Source organism: Schistocerca americana, chromosome 9 (assembly GCF_021461395.2).
Source record: "Schistocerca americana isolate TAMUIC-IGC-003095 chromosome 9, iqSchAmer2.1, whole genome shotgun sequence".
Classification (NCBI taxonomy): domain Eukaryota; kingdom Metazoa; phylum Arthropoda; class Insecta; order Orthoptera; family Acrididae; genus Schistocerca; species Schistocerca americana.
In genome coordinates this window covers 70,755,103-70,771,672 of record NC_060127.1, presented here as the reverse complement: position 1 = coordinate 70,771,672, position 16,570 = coordinate 70,755,103, and the positions used below count along the sequence as shown (strand labels likewise).

The window sequence follows — 16,570 nt, the reverse complement described above, 5'->3', positions numbered from 1 at the left end:
CTCCTCTGTAGCCAATCTCACAGATGTGGGGGCACGATTCTCACGCGCGTACCAGTTACGAACTAGCGACACCACGGACGCAGCGTCGAAACAAGGCACAAGTTTCTGAAATGAGTAACACTGGGAGATTTGGTAGGTCACGATGCACTACGAGGGTGTGGCGTTTATGCCACATCGCTGCCCACCTTTATTACGTTTTGTTGCTTTGATCATACAATATAGGGATTCATGGCCGGTACTGATTTCAGGTATGAACAAACCACACCATGAAAATGCAACATTCTAAAATTTATAAGACTTTATAATAGCGTACTGCATAATGTCAGAAAGTACAGGGTATCTACTGCCGAAACAGACGTTTGGGCACCTTGTTTTCTGACACATACATGAAGTTGCCTTAGTATCGACTTAAATAGACAGGCATCATAAAAATTCATGACACACGCTTCTAGAGGTTGTACAGCTGCTTATAGGTTGTGTCCCAAAAATGAACAGCATAGAGACAGAAGTGATGACACTTTCTGCAGGACCTGGCCATCATTTTGCAGGACAATGCTCAAGCACGTACAGTGCAAGCTGTTACTTATTTCTTTGACTGGTGGGGCTGCTAAGTGCTATACCACCTACTGCACTCCCCTGACTTAAGCCCTCGTGAGTTCAACTCGATTTCTAAACTGAAGGAAACACTTCACTGCATTCGCTTCACAACTGCTACAAATTCGTCGGGCAATGGACCGCGCCGCTCGAAGTGTCAACACAACTGGCACTGCTAAGAGTATCCTACGACTTCCACTACTTTGAAGGTCAGTAAAACTTTGAAACATGTATCTACTTTGTACGAACTTGTAATGTTACGTGAGCTTCACAGCCCCTTTTTTTTAATCTAATTTGTGTCTGATTTTATTCTGAGAAGCTCAGTAACGTATGTAAATACCGTAAATGTAAATTTGATTCAAAAAGTACTTGGAGTGGAGTGAAGTGAAGCGCAGCTGGACAGCAACAAACTCTTTAGCGCGCAATACCCGCAACGACAGTAGTTGTGAATCTTTGAGTGTGGACTCTAAAAAAAATACGATTTATATATAAAAAAGAAGACTGTTAATCTGTATCTTGTGGAAAGAGGACGTTCTGCTAGGGCGTCGCTCAGAACGTATTGTTACGTTTAATGAAAATTGATGTTTCAATGATAAAACCGAGTAAAGTATGTGTAAGAGTTGCCAAACATTTATGTATACAAATTTTCTGGAAGTGAAGAATGGAAAAGGAGGTGAACTTCATTGTCGTCTCCGTCTATCAATCGACAGAATTGCAAGTGTACAAAGTTCACTAAAATACAGGAAAAGAAATCCATTCTCTATAGTTTTCATTCAATAAGTAACAACGTCTCATAATTTATTAATTACAGTAATTGGATTATGTTCTTGTACAATAGTATGGTCATGAACTCCGCTGACCAATTTTGATGTAGCAGGACGTGTAGTTTGAAGGAAGTTTGTGTGCCAAGCAATCTCCTTCTCTCACGAAAAGCAGTTTGCTGTTTGATCTTATTTATTTACAGTAATGGTCCCTTAGGTATGGAAAGCTACGAAAACTTGGGCTCAAAGCTGTCCGCAATACGGCCAAGTAACCAACAGAGTCGTATTTTAAGTTTTAAAGAACAATAACTTCCTCCAAATTATAGTACGTCACCAACTGGTGCAGAAGCTGATCATTCAAGGAGGCAGCAACCAAAATTCAGGTACCAGTTACGACTTAAAGTAAAAATCTCAATCAAAAATCATCTCTCTCTCTCTCTCTCCAAACACATATATAAATATTCATATTATTAAGATAAAAGTCATTTTATAAGCTGTAAATAAATAATTGCCACCATTAAAGTTCCAACCTTCGTAGGCTGACTTGGATTAACACATCGCAGAACTATGTCATACGAAGCAATTTTTGAACAAACTGTTCCATTCTCACAGGAGGTCAGGTTTCATACACAGATTCACGTATTACCTCCTCGGAAACCGATCAAAGACCGGAAGCGATCTTTCTTAGCAGTTTGGGATCCTTTCCACCAATAAGCACTGATAGTAACTAGAAATTGTAATTACCATTTCCTGATGAACTGAGTAACACTAACATTATCATTAACAAGTTCCCAGTGCAAGTAACACCAGTGCGGCTGGAGCTGTGTATCAACATTTAAACAGTGAATATAAACAAAAGAAGTTTCTCTTCTCGGGGCCGACTCCCTCTCTGCTCCAGTACTTTACTGCTCTTGCTCACCCGGCCGGTCTCACGCTATGTTACCACCTGACGCATCGTTCGATGAGTCTGCTTTGTCGTTCTACTTACTCGCTAGTTTACCGTTACTTATCTTCCTATACTGTGTATTAAAACACAGCAACAAAATGCAATGAAAGTGCGTAGCGATGTGGCATAAACGCCGTACTATGACACACTGTTCCCCCAGTTTGACCCTGTGCGACTTTTATCAGGAGGGAGGGGGCATTAAGACAGAAGGCGTACAAATAGAATTCACACTGAGATTTTCACTCTGCAGCGGAGTGTGCGCTGATATGAAACTTCCTGGCAGATTAAAACTGTGTGCCCGACCGAGACTCGAACTCGGGACCTTTGCCTTTCGCGGGCAAGTGCTCTACCAACTGAGCTACCAAAGCACGACTCACGCCCGGTACCCACAGCTTTACTTCTGCCAGTATCTCGTCTCCTACCTTCCAAACTTTACAGAAGTTCTCCTGCGAAAGGCAAAGGTCCCGAGTTCGAGTCTCGGTCGGGCACACAGTTTTAATCTGCCAGGAAGTTTCAGAATTCACACTCTTTAGGTAAACTTAAAACTAACATTCATTAAGAAAATGTTCGCCCCTGGTAGCTGAGTGGTCAGTGCGACAGAATATCATACCTAATGGCCCGGGTTTGATTCCCGGCTGGGTCGGAGACTTTCTCCGCTCAGGGACTGGGTGTTGTGTTGTCCCCATCGACACGCAAGTTGCCGCAGTGGTGCCAACTCGAAATACTTGCACCATGCGAACGATCTACCAGACGGGAGGCCCTAGCCACACGGCATTTCCATTAAGAAATTGCTGCAATTTCTCGGAGGAAACTGTAGAGTGTAATAGGCAATCTCCTAATTGGGTGGCAAAATGCATGAAGAGCGAAGGGAGGCAGTTCCAGCTTCTGCTTGCTTGATTCACCTTCATACTGTACTACTCTTTTTAAGTGTTTGTGTTACGTTTGTCAAAAATAATTGACGCGACAAAGCATACTAAACTTCCTGCGGAGCTCCTGTCCCTGCAGCCGTCCTCGCCGACCGCGAAAGGGCTTGCACTAACGACTGATCATCCTGTGCATCTACAGTAATGACATATTTTTAAAATGGTAAATTCTACCCTAACTTTCACCCTTAAATTTTCATGATGGGAACTTAAGATTGTTTACCTGCAAATTGAGTGTACTTAACGTGCGTTACATTGAGTTGCTGGGCGAATTAAAGAAGCTAACGGCAAAACATCTCGAAAATTCATATTTCAAAAGTCCAAATTGTTTCTGCGTTTGATGCTAAGATTTGAATTAACAATTTCTGCAATAAGAAAGTATAAAAATCTAGTTTCTTTGGCTCTTCAGTGTATAATGACCTTGTGCAGAATATTAGTAATAACCTCAAACATTTTCGGATGATGCAGTTCTCTCTGTCTTAAAGAAGCCACATAAATGTTCAGACAGATGTTTATAAGCTTTAAAACTGGTGCAAATATTGGGAACTTGCTTTAAATGTTCTGAAAAATAAAATTGTGAACTTCACAAAACGAAGAAAACATAGTATCCCACGGCTATAGTGTATCGGTGAGTCACAGTTGGAATCAGCCAACTCATGCAAATACCTGGGTGTAACACTTTGTAGGCATGTGAAATGGAATGACCACATACGCTCAGTCATGGGTAAAGTAGGTGGTAGAATTCGGTTTACTGGTAGAATACTGGGGAAATGGAATCAGTCTGCAAAAGAGATTGCTTACAAATCACTTGTGTGAAAAGTTCTACAATATTTCTCTAGTGTGTGGGACCCGTACCAAAAAGCACTAACAAGGGATATTGGACATACACAGAGGAGGGCAACACGAATGGTCATTGGTTTGTTTGATCCATGGCAGAGTGTCACAGGAACTGAACTAGAAGACTCTTGAAGATATATGTAAACTATACCGAGAAAGTCTGTCAACAAGGTTTCAATAATCGGCTGTAATTGAAGGCTTTAGGAACATACTACAACCACCTATGTATCGCTCATATAAAGATCATGAGGATGTGATTAGAATAGTTACTACATTCACAGACGTATTCTCGTGCTGCGTATGTGAATGGGACGGGAAGACACCCTCATAATTGGTACAATAGGACTTACTCCCTTCGATGTACTTCACGGTGGTTTGCGGAGTATGAATGTAGATTTATATGTTTTTTCACTTTCTCTGTATCTGGGATAAATCTTCGATATGATGTCTCTCGGGACACCAAGCACTTTGGCTACCTCCGTGTTGTAAGCACACGTGATATGAGCACCAACAGTTCGAATTCACTCAGCTTCGACGTTGCACACCCACAGCTACGCAGAATCACTGTTCTGACCAAGACTGACAGTTGCATTGAGGATATTGTAGATGTGCCGTTCGTGCTCAGATACAACAGTGTTACCTGGAGGTTTCACTAGCATCTGTATTTACGAGGCGTATTCCGAAAGTAAGGTCCGATCGGTCGCGAAATGGAAACCACAGTGAAAATCAAAAGCGTTTTATTTGGAATAGTTAGTCACACCTTCCAGCAACGTCTCTACAAAGTCGCCGCTGCGTCTGAGACGTTTGTCGTAGCGTTGTAACTACTTTCCAATACCGTAATCATAGAAGGCAGCCGCCTGCACTTCTCGCCGATTCTCTACGCTCATTTGCAGTACATTGTCTGTGCCACAACGCTGACTTCACAGCCAGTGGTTCATGTCAGCAGAGATGAAAATCAGTGGGAGTGAAGTCCATGCTGTATGGAGGGCGATCAAACGCTTCCCATCGAAAATGCATCCGGGGCTTCATTGCCCCTGCACAGTGGGGCTGAGAACTGACACGAAGAAGAAAATGCATGACAATTATGTTGTGCAGGCTGCATCAAATCAGGCGCAATGTCTCACGGGCTCTCATACTTGGCGGGAGACGCTGTTTTCTATGCATCTTTACGTGCTCAGAGCTGTAAAGACAGACGTGAAGCGATCAGCGGGCATACTAGAGACATTGTCCAACACACCTATGTCAAGCTTTATCGGATATTCACTGTAGTTTCCATTTCGCGACTGATCGGATCTTACATTCGGAGTACACCTCGTATACTCGAGCTTGCACCTTTCGACTTGTTTCCATACTTTTATCGAACCTCTGTATGTAAGGCGGTGGTATCACGTACATGGTGTGGTCACAAGGTGTTGGCTGGCGACCACAGTGGGAAGCACCAAATGAAGCGGTGTGGTGCTGCCATTACCTTCCAGCTGTCTGTGTGGCACTCGTTCTCATAGAAGGCAGCCGCCTGCACTTTTCCCCGATTCTCTACGCTCGTTTGCAGTCCGTTGTCTGTGCCACAACGTTGACTTCATAGCCAGCAGTTTGTGTCAGCAGAGATGAAAATCAGGGGGAGCAAGTCCAGGCTGTATGGAGTGCGATCAAACGCTTCCCATCGGAAACGCAGCTGCTGCTTCATTGCCCCTGCACAGTGTGGCTGAGAACTGTCACGAAGAAGGGAATACACGACAGTTATGTTGTGCGGGCTGCATCAGATGAGGCGCAATCTCTCACGGGCACTCATACTTGGCGGGAGACGCTGTTTTCTAGACATCTTTACGTGCTCACTGTGCACTCAGAACTATAAATACAGACGTGAAGCGATCATTTGGCATACTAGAGACATTGTCCAACACACCTATACCAAGCTTTATCGGATTTTCACTCTGGTTTCCATTTCGTGTCCGATCAGACCTTACATTCGGAATACGCCTCGTATGCTCGAGCTTGCATCCTCTGAGGTGTTTCCATATTTTTATCGAACCTGTGTACATTAGGTGATGGTGTCTACATCTACATCTACATCCATACTCCGCAAGCTACTTGACGGTGTGTGGCGGAGGGTACCTTGATTACCTCTATCGGTTCTCCCTTCTATCCCAGTCTCGTATTGTTTGTGGAAAGAGAGATTGTCGGTATGCCTATGTGTGGGTTCTAATCTCTCTGATTTCATCCTCATGGTCTCTTCGCGAGATATATGTAGGAGGGAGCAATATACTGCTTGACTCCTCGGTGAAGGTATGTTCTCGAAACTTCAACAAATGCACATGCCGAGCTACTGAGGGTCTCTCCTGCAGAGTCTTTCACTGGAGTTTATCTATCATCTCCGTAACGCTTTCGAGATTACTAAATGATCCTGTAACGAAGCGCACTGCTCTCCGTTGGATCTTCTCTATCTCTTCTATCAACCCTATCTGGTACGGATCCCACACTGCTGAGCATTATTCAAGCAGTGGGTGAACAAGTGTACTGTAACCTACTTCCTTTGTTTTCGGATTGCATTTCCTTAGGATTCTTCGAATGGTTCAAATGGCTCTGAGCACTATGGGACTTAACTTCTAAGGTCATCAGTCCCCTAGAACTTATAACTACTTAAACCTAACTAACCTAAGGACATAGCACACATCCATGCCCGAGGCAGGATTCGAACCTGCGACCGTAGCGGTCACGCGGTTCCAGACTGAAGCGCCTAGAACCGCACGACCACACCGGCCAGCGATTCTTCGAATGAATCTTAGTCTGGCATCTGCTTCACCGACGATTAATTTTATGTTATCATTCCATTTTAAATCACTCCTAATGCGTACTCCCAGATAATTTATGGAATTAACTGCTTCCAGTTGCTGACCTGCTATATTGTAGCTACATGATAAGGGATGTTTCTTTCTATGTAATCGCAGCATATTACACTTGTCTACATTGAGATTCAATTGCCTTTCCCTGCAGGATGCGTCAGTTCGCTGCAGATCCTCCTGCATTTCAGTACAATTTTCCATTGTTACAACCTCTCGATATACCACAGCATCATGCGCAAAAAGCGTCAGTGAACGCACGTGGTGTGGTCCCAAGGTGTTGGCTGGTGCCCACAGTGGGAAGCACCTAATGGAGCAGTGCGGCGCTGCCACTACCCACCTTCCAGCCGTCTGTGTGGCACTCGTCGGTGTTCTGCTGCGCCGCGGACCCGGCGCCCCCGGCGTCGCTGGCCGCGCTGTAGTGCAGGACGTAGCCGATGACGCCGGGCAGGCGCGCCGTGACGCCGCCCCTGTCCCAGCGCACCTCGGCCGCCGTCTCGTTGAGTGGGCGGGCCTCCGCGTCGAACGAGACCCGGCCGCAGGACGCCAGGTAGCCGTTTGACACGGGGGACACCTGCACCACACAGTCATCCGTCCACCTGTACACCTGCTACGAGGGCTGTCCAGAAAGTGAGTTACGATTCCAGAATGAGATTTTCACTCTGCAGCGGAGTGTGCGCTGATATGAAACTTCCTGGCAGATTAAAACTGTGTGCCCGACCGAGACTCGAACTCGGGACCTTTGCCTTTCGCGGGCAAGCGCTCTACCATCTGAGCTACCGAAGCACGACTCACGCCCGGTACTCACAGCTATACTTCTGCCAGTAGGAGACGAGGTACTGGCAGAAGTAAAGCTGTGAGTAGCGGGCGTGAGTCGTGCTTTGGTAGAGCGCTTGCCCGCGAAAGGCAAAGGTCCCGAGTTCGAGTCTCGGTCGGGCACACAGTTTTAATCTGCCAGGAAGGTTCATAAGTTATGACTGATCGCGAAATGAAAATCACAGTGGAAATCAGAAATGTTTCATTTGTAACAGTTTGCTACACCTTTCAGCTACTTCTCTACGTAGTCGCCGTTCTGACTCAGACATTCGTCGTAGCGTTGTACCAACTTTCCAATACCCCCATCATAGAAGGCAGCCCCAAGTGTTTTCCGTCAATTCTTTACGCTGACCTAAAGCTCGTTGTCTGTGCCAAATTGTTGTCTTCATATCCAGCAGTTCGTTTGAGCTGAGATGAAACTCAGTGGGAGACAATTACGGGCTGTATTGTGGGTAACCAAACATTTCCAACTGAAACGATGCAGGAACATCTTCATTGCCCCTGCAGAATGAGGCTGAGAATTGTCTTGAAGAAGAAACCGCACGACAGTTGTGTAATGTTGGTTGCATAGCTTCAGGTGAAAATTCTCACCAGGCCCTCGTACGTGGCGGGAGACACTATTTTCTATAACATCTTTACGCGCTCACTAAGAGCTCAGGAATGAAAAGAGCGACATAATTCTACCTAGAGTCATACTAGAGACACTGCTCAACACATCTTTGCAAAGCTTTATCGGATTTTCATAGTCGTTTCCATTTCGTGACCGATCGTAACTTACTTTCTGGACAGCCCTCGTACTTTGCCTCCCTGGCACCTGGACCGCTTTGCAATTGGCGAACATGGACGAAAAAACCGTACAGTGGCTGTCTGCGAGGAAAACAGCAAAGTGGAGCATCTCTACTCGCTAGGTAGGTCCGACACTGTCCCACAGAACAATTGTGCCCTTGCCCACCCATCATCGCTCTTGTTGGCTGGTACGTGTAGTGTAAGGTTAAGTGCAAGTTGAGATGCATATAGCCTGTGTGAAGTGACATGACATTACGGCGCAACAAGCACATTCCGCACGGGCCGTGCAGGTCCTGTGCATATTGAGACGTACAAACATTCATTCCCTGCCCCAATTAGTGATGCATTGCACTGACAGGGTCGAAGCATGCCCATTGTATCCTCTCCTCCCCTTGTCTCCTTCGTCGACGTCGTCGGTAGTGGTTGTGGTTTGTTTGGTTCTCTCTTCTTTCTTCTCCATACGCTCGGCAAATCCTCAGGGTCCTATGTTCGAAGAAGTGGGGAAGGGGAACATCTCATTATCTTTTTGAAACCATGATATACAACAAAACATTAAGAACTTCCAATTTATATTCTTCGTTCGAGTACGGCAGAAAAAGAAATAAACTGTCACTATTCTGACAAAAGTGATAACATCGATGTGAAATTGTAGTTTCTACAGCTGGTCGTCTACAGAATTGAGACGCAACACACGAATTGTCTTTTCACGTAACTGTATTTTATAGTGGTCCCGATTTGGCTACAAAAATCACATTCATTCGGAACTCAATCATAATTAATGCCAATTTTTATAGTGTGCGCCTGCGTGTGTATGGGATTTTCAACTTATAACTCCGTTCCAGCTACACGTAACCCAAGACTGTTGATACGTTGCTATGAAACCACACAATCAAATCAAATTTCCGGAATTTGTCTTTTTCCTCACAAATTGTCTTTCGTAATAGTTAATTAAAAGCCAGTTCAGAATCATATGCTTTCTCAAAACAACTTCCGATCTTAGTATTATCGGTAATAATTCTTCGTTTTATGCGAAGTCTACATTGATGCTGTAGCGCGATCCCTTGTAACATATATCGCGCCTCGCTGATAAAGTGCGCAAGATGTGACCTTTATTTGGACAGTTAGCGTATTCCTTTTTGTTGCCTTCTCTCTCTCTCTCTCTCTCTCTCTCTTCCTTTTACTACTCAAAGGACTCAATAATTAATTAGAATTGCCCTCTACGCAATCAATTAGGACAAAAACACGAAATTCACTTATCGCGCACCAGAGTAACTTGATAGAGTGCTAACGTCTCTGTCTTTATCAAAGAAAAAATATACTTCTTCATTGTCAAGTCTATGTCAAATCACTATCATATCACTGTGAATAATAGTCATATGATTTTTACTCATACCATACACAATTATTTCAATAGCTTTTCAAATAAATAATCAAATTAAAAACCACAAATATTACTATTGGGGTACATACAATGCGCTTCGATATATATATATATATATATATATATATATATATATATATATATATATATATAAACTTGCGATTCAGCGTGACGTCACGCATTAACACTTGCTGTTACTCTACCAACTCAACATGACACTACGCATTTCTCGGAATCGAAACTTCTCTGTTAAATTACTTTCGGAGCGTTTCTTACTTTTACCACGATTGGCAGCTTATGTAAGGTTACACCATGCAATTTTTCTCAAACGATATTACAGAAATTATTCAGAAAAAAATGATTTTTATGTTACTTGTAACTTTATATGTCATCTTCACAGTGAAGCTTATGGTCATACTTATTGTGATATTACATTTAAGTAAGACACTGCGCGAAATATGAAAGTCTGCAATGAAAAATAGAGGTAGCTTTGATATTGTGATTGGTTTAAAATACACCATATGCTGCCGCATACGAAATTTAGCTTATACGTTGAATTTTTCTTTAGACTTGATAGGACAGGGTGTATACACCGACAAGGAAAAAAATTCCCGAATTTTTCCCAGTTAAAAAATACACTTTTTCCCAGGTGAAAATACACTTTTCCGGGTTACGCGGCAGTATACTTTCCCATGGAACTGCAAAACTGATTAATGCTTTGAAAGGTAATCCACTGGCGTAGAACTTCCCGGCACTGTAGACAACGATATTCAGCAAAAAAAATCTTGGAAAAATCTTTAAGTGCAGCAACATCTACGCTGCATATTTTCGTAATTACGAAAGTATAAATTAGAATTCCATCAAACTCCGTACGTCACTTTCCAAAACATTGAAAATGAGATTGCGATGCGCTTTTGTAAGCCAATCATAGCTCGTGATACTTGATCTCAACCATGCGGTCAGCGAGTAATAACATCACTGTTAAGTAGCGCGAACACACATATAGGAAAGATTAGTGGTTTAAATTAAAACACATAGTTACAAGAAAAACTAAGGTTTCACATGTAAAACTCATTTGTAAGATTAATGAAAATACGGCTTGAAGTGCACATACGTATGTCTACATTTACAAATTTTTTAGTGTGGTTTTCGGAATTCTAATTTTCTTGGAGTATCAGTACTGTATTATCTCATGTTTGGTTCTTTATTATGGCATAATGCCATACGTGCTGGAAGATGAAAACGTGCACCTGAAATTCAGTGAACAATTGGAACGAGCCTATATTGTGGAATGAAACGTTTAGTTTCAAATAAATTGACTGTCTCAATGGAAAAATTAATAAAAGCCAAATTTCTTTAGTCAACCGAGAAAAATAACTTCATTGTTCTTCAAGGTGATTATTGGTTGACGGCCAAAAACGTGGAAATAAAATTAAATTAGAAAACTGAAACTAATAATATATTTAGCCTTCCATAATTGTGTGAGTGTATTTTAATTCATTTGATAGCTCCTGGCCACAGAAATCCGTTTTGTTTCCATTTGACATAGGAGTTATAAACGAAGAGGAGACAATAAAATCACTAAAGGTAAACACGGGTCACGTAGCGACTACCCCCCTCTCCACTATAACTCAGACTGCTCTGCGCAAGCGAGGATCTGGCAGCTTGGACGCGCCACAAGAATTTTTCCGGTTAGCATCTGGCTTCAACTACCCAGAATCGGGAGGAGGTACTGCTCATATGCCACTGAAGTCCGCATGCTCTTGAGCCCTCTGGAAACTGCTCAAACGAAACTAAAGTAAATACTTGTGATGTGATGTTCACCAGAAGCAGTTTGTTGTTATGAAGTACTGCATAGTCTTCGTCCTACGCCTTCGACACATATTGCTGTTGGCAGACGCTTGTGTGTGCACGGTGTTCTGTTGTTGTAAATGGTGCATTTCCTTTGCGATTTAGATCTTATTTTTTCTCTCTCGTTGTTGCTGCAGAATTATTCTGCAGCAGTGGGATACAGTAATATTCTTTGTTAGAGTGTCAGTTCTTACCAGTCAAAATTAGAATAATTTAACTGAAAACTAAAACAATGAAAAATTCCCGGAATTCCAAAAAATTGCCGGGTTTTTCTCGGTTGTCCCGGGGCGTATATACCCCGTAGAAAGTCTCTATCTGTCTCCAGTATGGAGCAAAAGGATTTTATGTACCGAGTTCATTTTCTATTGCAGGCAAGCAAGAATGAAATATTCATAACATCTCTCATACCTCCTGAACAGGCAGAGATATCGAAACGAGGTTTTGGAAATGGTAGCACGCATCGGGTAGAGTACTTCGATATAGGTGAAGCAATAGTTTTCTTTTGAATCGAGTACTGTAATTTTTTAACAGTAGTCGAAAACTAGTGGAAATAGAAATTCCTAGTATAAAAATAAACACGGAATCCCTTGTCTTGTGTAACTGTAAACCGATGCAGTGAGGTTTTCCTCAAGATACACTCCTGGAAATTGAAATAAGAACACCGTGAATTCATTGTCCCAGGAAGGGGAAACTTTATTGACACATTCCTGGGGTCAGATACATCACATGATCACACTGACAGAACCACAGGCACATAGACACAGGCAACAGAGCATGCACAATGTCGGCACTAGTACAGTGTATATCCACCTTTCGCAGCAATGCAGGCTGCTATTCTCCCATGGAGACGATCGTAGAGATGCTGGATGTAGACCTGTGGAACGGCTTGCCATGCCATTTCCACCTGGCGCCTCAGTTGGACCAGCGTTCGTGCTGGACGTGCAGACCGCGTGAGACGACGCTTCATCCAGTCCCAAACATGCTCAATGGGGCACTGATCCGGAGATCTTGCTGGCCAGGGTAGTTGACTTACACCTTCTAGAGCACGTTGGGTGGCACGGGATACATGCGGACGTGCATTGTCCTGTTGGAACAGCAAGTTCCCTTGCCGGTCTAGGAATGGTAGAACGATGGGTTCGATGACGGTTTGGATGTACCGTGCACTATTCAGTGTCCCCTCGACGATCACCAGTGGTGTACGGCCAATGTAGGAGATCGCTCCCCACACCATGATGCCGGGTGTTGGCCCTGTGTGCCTCGGTCGTATGCAGTCCTGATTGTGGCGCTCACCTGCACGGCGCCAAACACGCATACGACCATCATTGGCACCAAGGCAGAAGCGACTCTCATCGCTGAAGACGACACGTCTCCATTCGTCCCTCCATTCACGCCTGTCGCGACACCACTGGAGGCGGGCTGCACGATGTTGGGGCGTGAGCGGAAGACGGCCTAACGGTGTGCGGGACCGTAGCCCAGCTTCATGGAGACGGTTGCGAATGGTCCTCGCCGATACCCCAGGAGCAACAGTGTCCCTAATTTGCTGGGAAGTGGCGGTGCGGTCCCCTACGGCACTGCGTAGGATCCTACGGTCTTGGCGTGCATCCGTGCGTCGCTGCGGTCCGGTCCCAGGTCGACGGGCACGTGCACCTTCCGCCGACCACTGGCGACAACATCGATGTACTGTGGAGACCTCACGCCCCACGTGTTGAGCAATTCGGCGGTACGTCCACCCCGCCTCCCGCATGCCCACTATACGCCCTCGCTCAAAGTCCGTCAACTGCACATAGGGTTCACGTCCACGCTGTCGCGGCATGCTACCAGTGTTAAAGACTGCGATGGAGCTCCGTATGCCACGGCAAACTGGCTGACACTGACGGCGGCGGTGCACAAATGCTGCGCAGCTAGCGCCATTCGACGGCCAACACCGCGGTTCCTGGTGTGTCCGCTGTGCCGTGCGTGTGATCATTGCTTGTACAGCCCTCTCGTAGTGTCCGGAGCAAGTATGGTGGGTCTGACACACCGGTGTCAATGTGTTCTTTTTTCCATTTCCAGGAGTGTATTTGGCTTGTTTCCGGAGTCTCCTGCAACGGCGTCAACCCGCTATGCAGCAGCGCTCTGCGGGTCGTCGCTCCGGGTCCGCAGGCGCACAGGCCGAAGTCAGCCGAACTACTCCCGACCTGCAGGCAGCAGGCTAGCTAGATCAGAGGGCGCGCAAGAGCAGTGGAGGCTCCCACATCTACGAACCTTTTGCTGCATCCGCCGCAACACTTTCCTCAGCCAATCCGAGCTCACGTCGCTAGACCAGTAGCTTATCTGGTAGTCGTCCGCCACGCGGATGTAACTACCCTCGCCCGACGAGCAGCAGAATTAGAAGATCGCCAGCACCACACAACCACCTGGACTTGACGCCTCTCTTGTCACCCGGGACCACGCGCTGCTTCGGCCGTGGACTCTGGCGCTGGACTCCTTGTGTGGCTTGTGAGATGAGACTTGAATTTCCTCCCTACTACGGATGTCTAAGAAGGAGAACTTTTCTGAAGGTAGTCTCACCCAGATATACACTAATTTTGTTTTCCAAGAACTTTGTTGTCAAAGAAGTCATTCCTCTATTTTTAAAGAAGGATTTTTCTTATTTGTTTTGAACTGCCAACACAGCACAGAACTTACGTTTGTGAACATAAACTGATTGTGTCAATCAATTGATTTGTGAGTGTAAGCCGGCCGGGGTGGCCGAACGGTTCTGGGCGCTACAGTCTAGAACCGCGCGACCGCTACGGTCGCAGGTTCGAATCCTGCCTCGGGCATGTATGTGTGTGATGTCCTTAGGTTAGTTAGGTTTACGTAGTTCTAAGTTCTAGGGTACTGGTGACCTCAGAAGTTAAGTCCCATAGTGCTCAGAGCCATTTGAATCATTTTTATTCAAATACAGAGATATGTAAAGAGGCAGAATACAGCGCTGCGGTCGGCAACGCCTGAATAAAGCAACAAGTGTCTGGCGCAATTGTTAGATAAGTTACTCCTGCTACACTAGCAGGTTATCAAGATGTAAGTGAGTTTGAACGTGGTGTTATGGTCGGCGCACGAGCGATGGGGCACAGCATCTCCGAAGTAGTGAAGAAGTGGGGATTGTTCCTTACCACCATTTCACGAGTGCACCGTGAATATCAGGAATTCGGCAAAACGTGAAACCTCCGACATCGCTGCGGCCGGAAAAGATCCTGCAAGAAGGTGACCAACGACGAAAGAAGAGAATCGTTGAACGTGACAGAAGTGCAACCCTTCCGCAAATTGCTGCAGATTTCAGTGCTGCGCCATCAGCAAGTGTCAGCGTGCGAACCATTCAACGAAACGTCATCGATATGGGTTTTCGGAAGCGAAGGCCCACTCGTGTATCTTTGATAACTGAATGTCACAATGCTTACGCCTCACCTGTGTCCGTAAACACCGACACTGGACTGCTGACGGCTGTAAACATGTTGCCTGCTCGGACGAATCTCGTTTCAAATTGTATCGAACGGATGGACGTGTACGGGTATGGAGACAACGCCATGAATCCATGGAACCTGCATATCAGCAGGGGACTGTTCAAGCTGGTGGTGGCTGCGTAATGGTGTGGGGCGTGTGCAGTTGGGATGGTATGGGACCCCTGATGCATCTAGATACGACTATGACAGGTGACACGTACGTAAGCGTCCTGTCTGATCAGCTACATCCATTCATGTCCATTGTGCATTCCGAAGGACTTGGACAATTCCAGCAGGACAATGCGACGACCCACACATCCAGAATCGCTACAGAGTGGCTCCAAGAACACACTTCTGAGTTTAAACACTTCCGCTGGCCACCACCTTCCCAGACATGAACGTTATTGAGCATACCTGGGATGCCTTGCAATGTACTGTTAAGAGATCTCGACTCCCTAGTACTCTTACGCATATATGGGCTGCCCTTCAGGATTCGTGGTGTCATTCCCTCCAACACTATTTCAGACAAAGTCGAGTCCATGCCACGTCGTATTGCGGCACTTCTACGTGCTCGTGAGGGCCGTACGCGATATTAGGCAGGTGCCAGTGTCTTTGGCTCTTAGTATAAATAACTATAGAATATAATGTACGAATGAGAAAAGACCGAGAGCTTAAATGGTGGAAAACGAAGTACTACTCAGTGACCGTAAAGTTCAGTAGGAAGGCAATAGTTTATGGACTGCCAATACTACCAGTGCCCGTATGCACGACGTCGAAGGGAGCACATAGGAAAACAGCTTTCCCACTCCCAGCCTCAAGTGTCCCAAAGTGAGGAAGTGGGCCAGAATCACAACAACACGCAACCAGGGGCAGGGGCAGGTCGCGTCACCAATGCGTAGCGTCTCAGTTTCCATGGTCCCGCTCGAACCTGTTACAGTACAAAAACGCGCTGCCCAGAGTCACACCACACAAGCTATGCGCATCTCAATTTGAGCGTAGTCAAAGCTGCACGCCAAACGGACATATTGCTAGAGCTCTACACGTGCTTCAAGCTGCTCGGTCACAACTGGCCGCAGGCACTCGGACAATGGAGTATGACAGAGCTGCAAACACTACGCACACATCAGCCGTTTGTTCATCCCTGGCCACCTATGCTCTTGCTCGCCCAGCTGCCCTCAGGTCGGCACGCGAGCTGGAACACACTACTTTACAGAGGATGAATCGCCTAAAACTTGCACCGCAAATTATGCGGAGATGGAAAATGGCATTGACGTGCAGTTTTCACAGAAAGGATTGGTTGTCAGGGGCTCGTACGGTGACCCGATCAACAGATCGTAATAATACTTAAACAGTGTATCTTTCGTGAAAACGTAC

The 16,570-nt window shown here is 45.4% G+C and overlaps 1 protein-coding gene across 1 annotated transcript in view; it reads right to left on the bottom strand.

The window, feature by feature from the left end:
• The window catches only part of LOC124550659 (insulin receptor-related protein-like), a gene marked incomplete at its 5' end in the record, with an annotated part of 148,693 nt that overhangs the window by 73,018 nt on the left and 59,105 nt on the right, over positions 1–16,570 (bottom strand). The window contains one exon of the mRNA XM_047125382.1: positions 7,239–7,472. Within this exon, the coding sequence (XP_046981338.1) occupies positions 7,239–7,472 (234 nt within the window). The remainder of the gene's footprint in view (positions 1–7,238; positions 7,473–16,570) is intronic.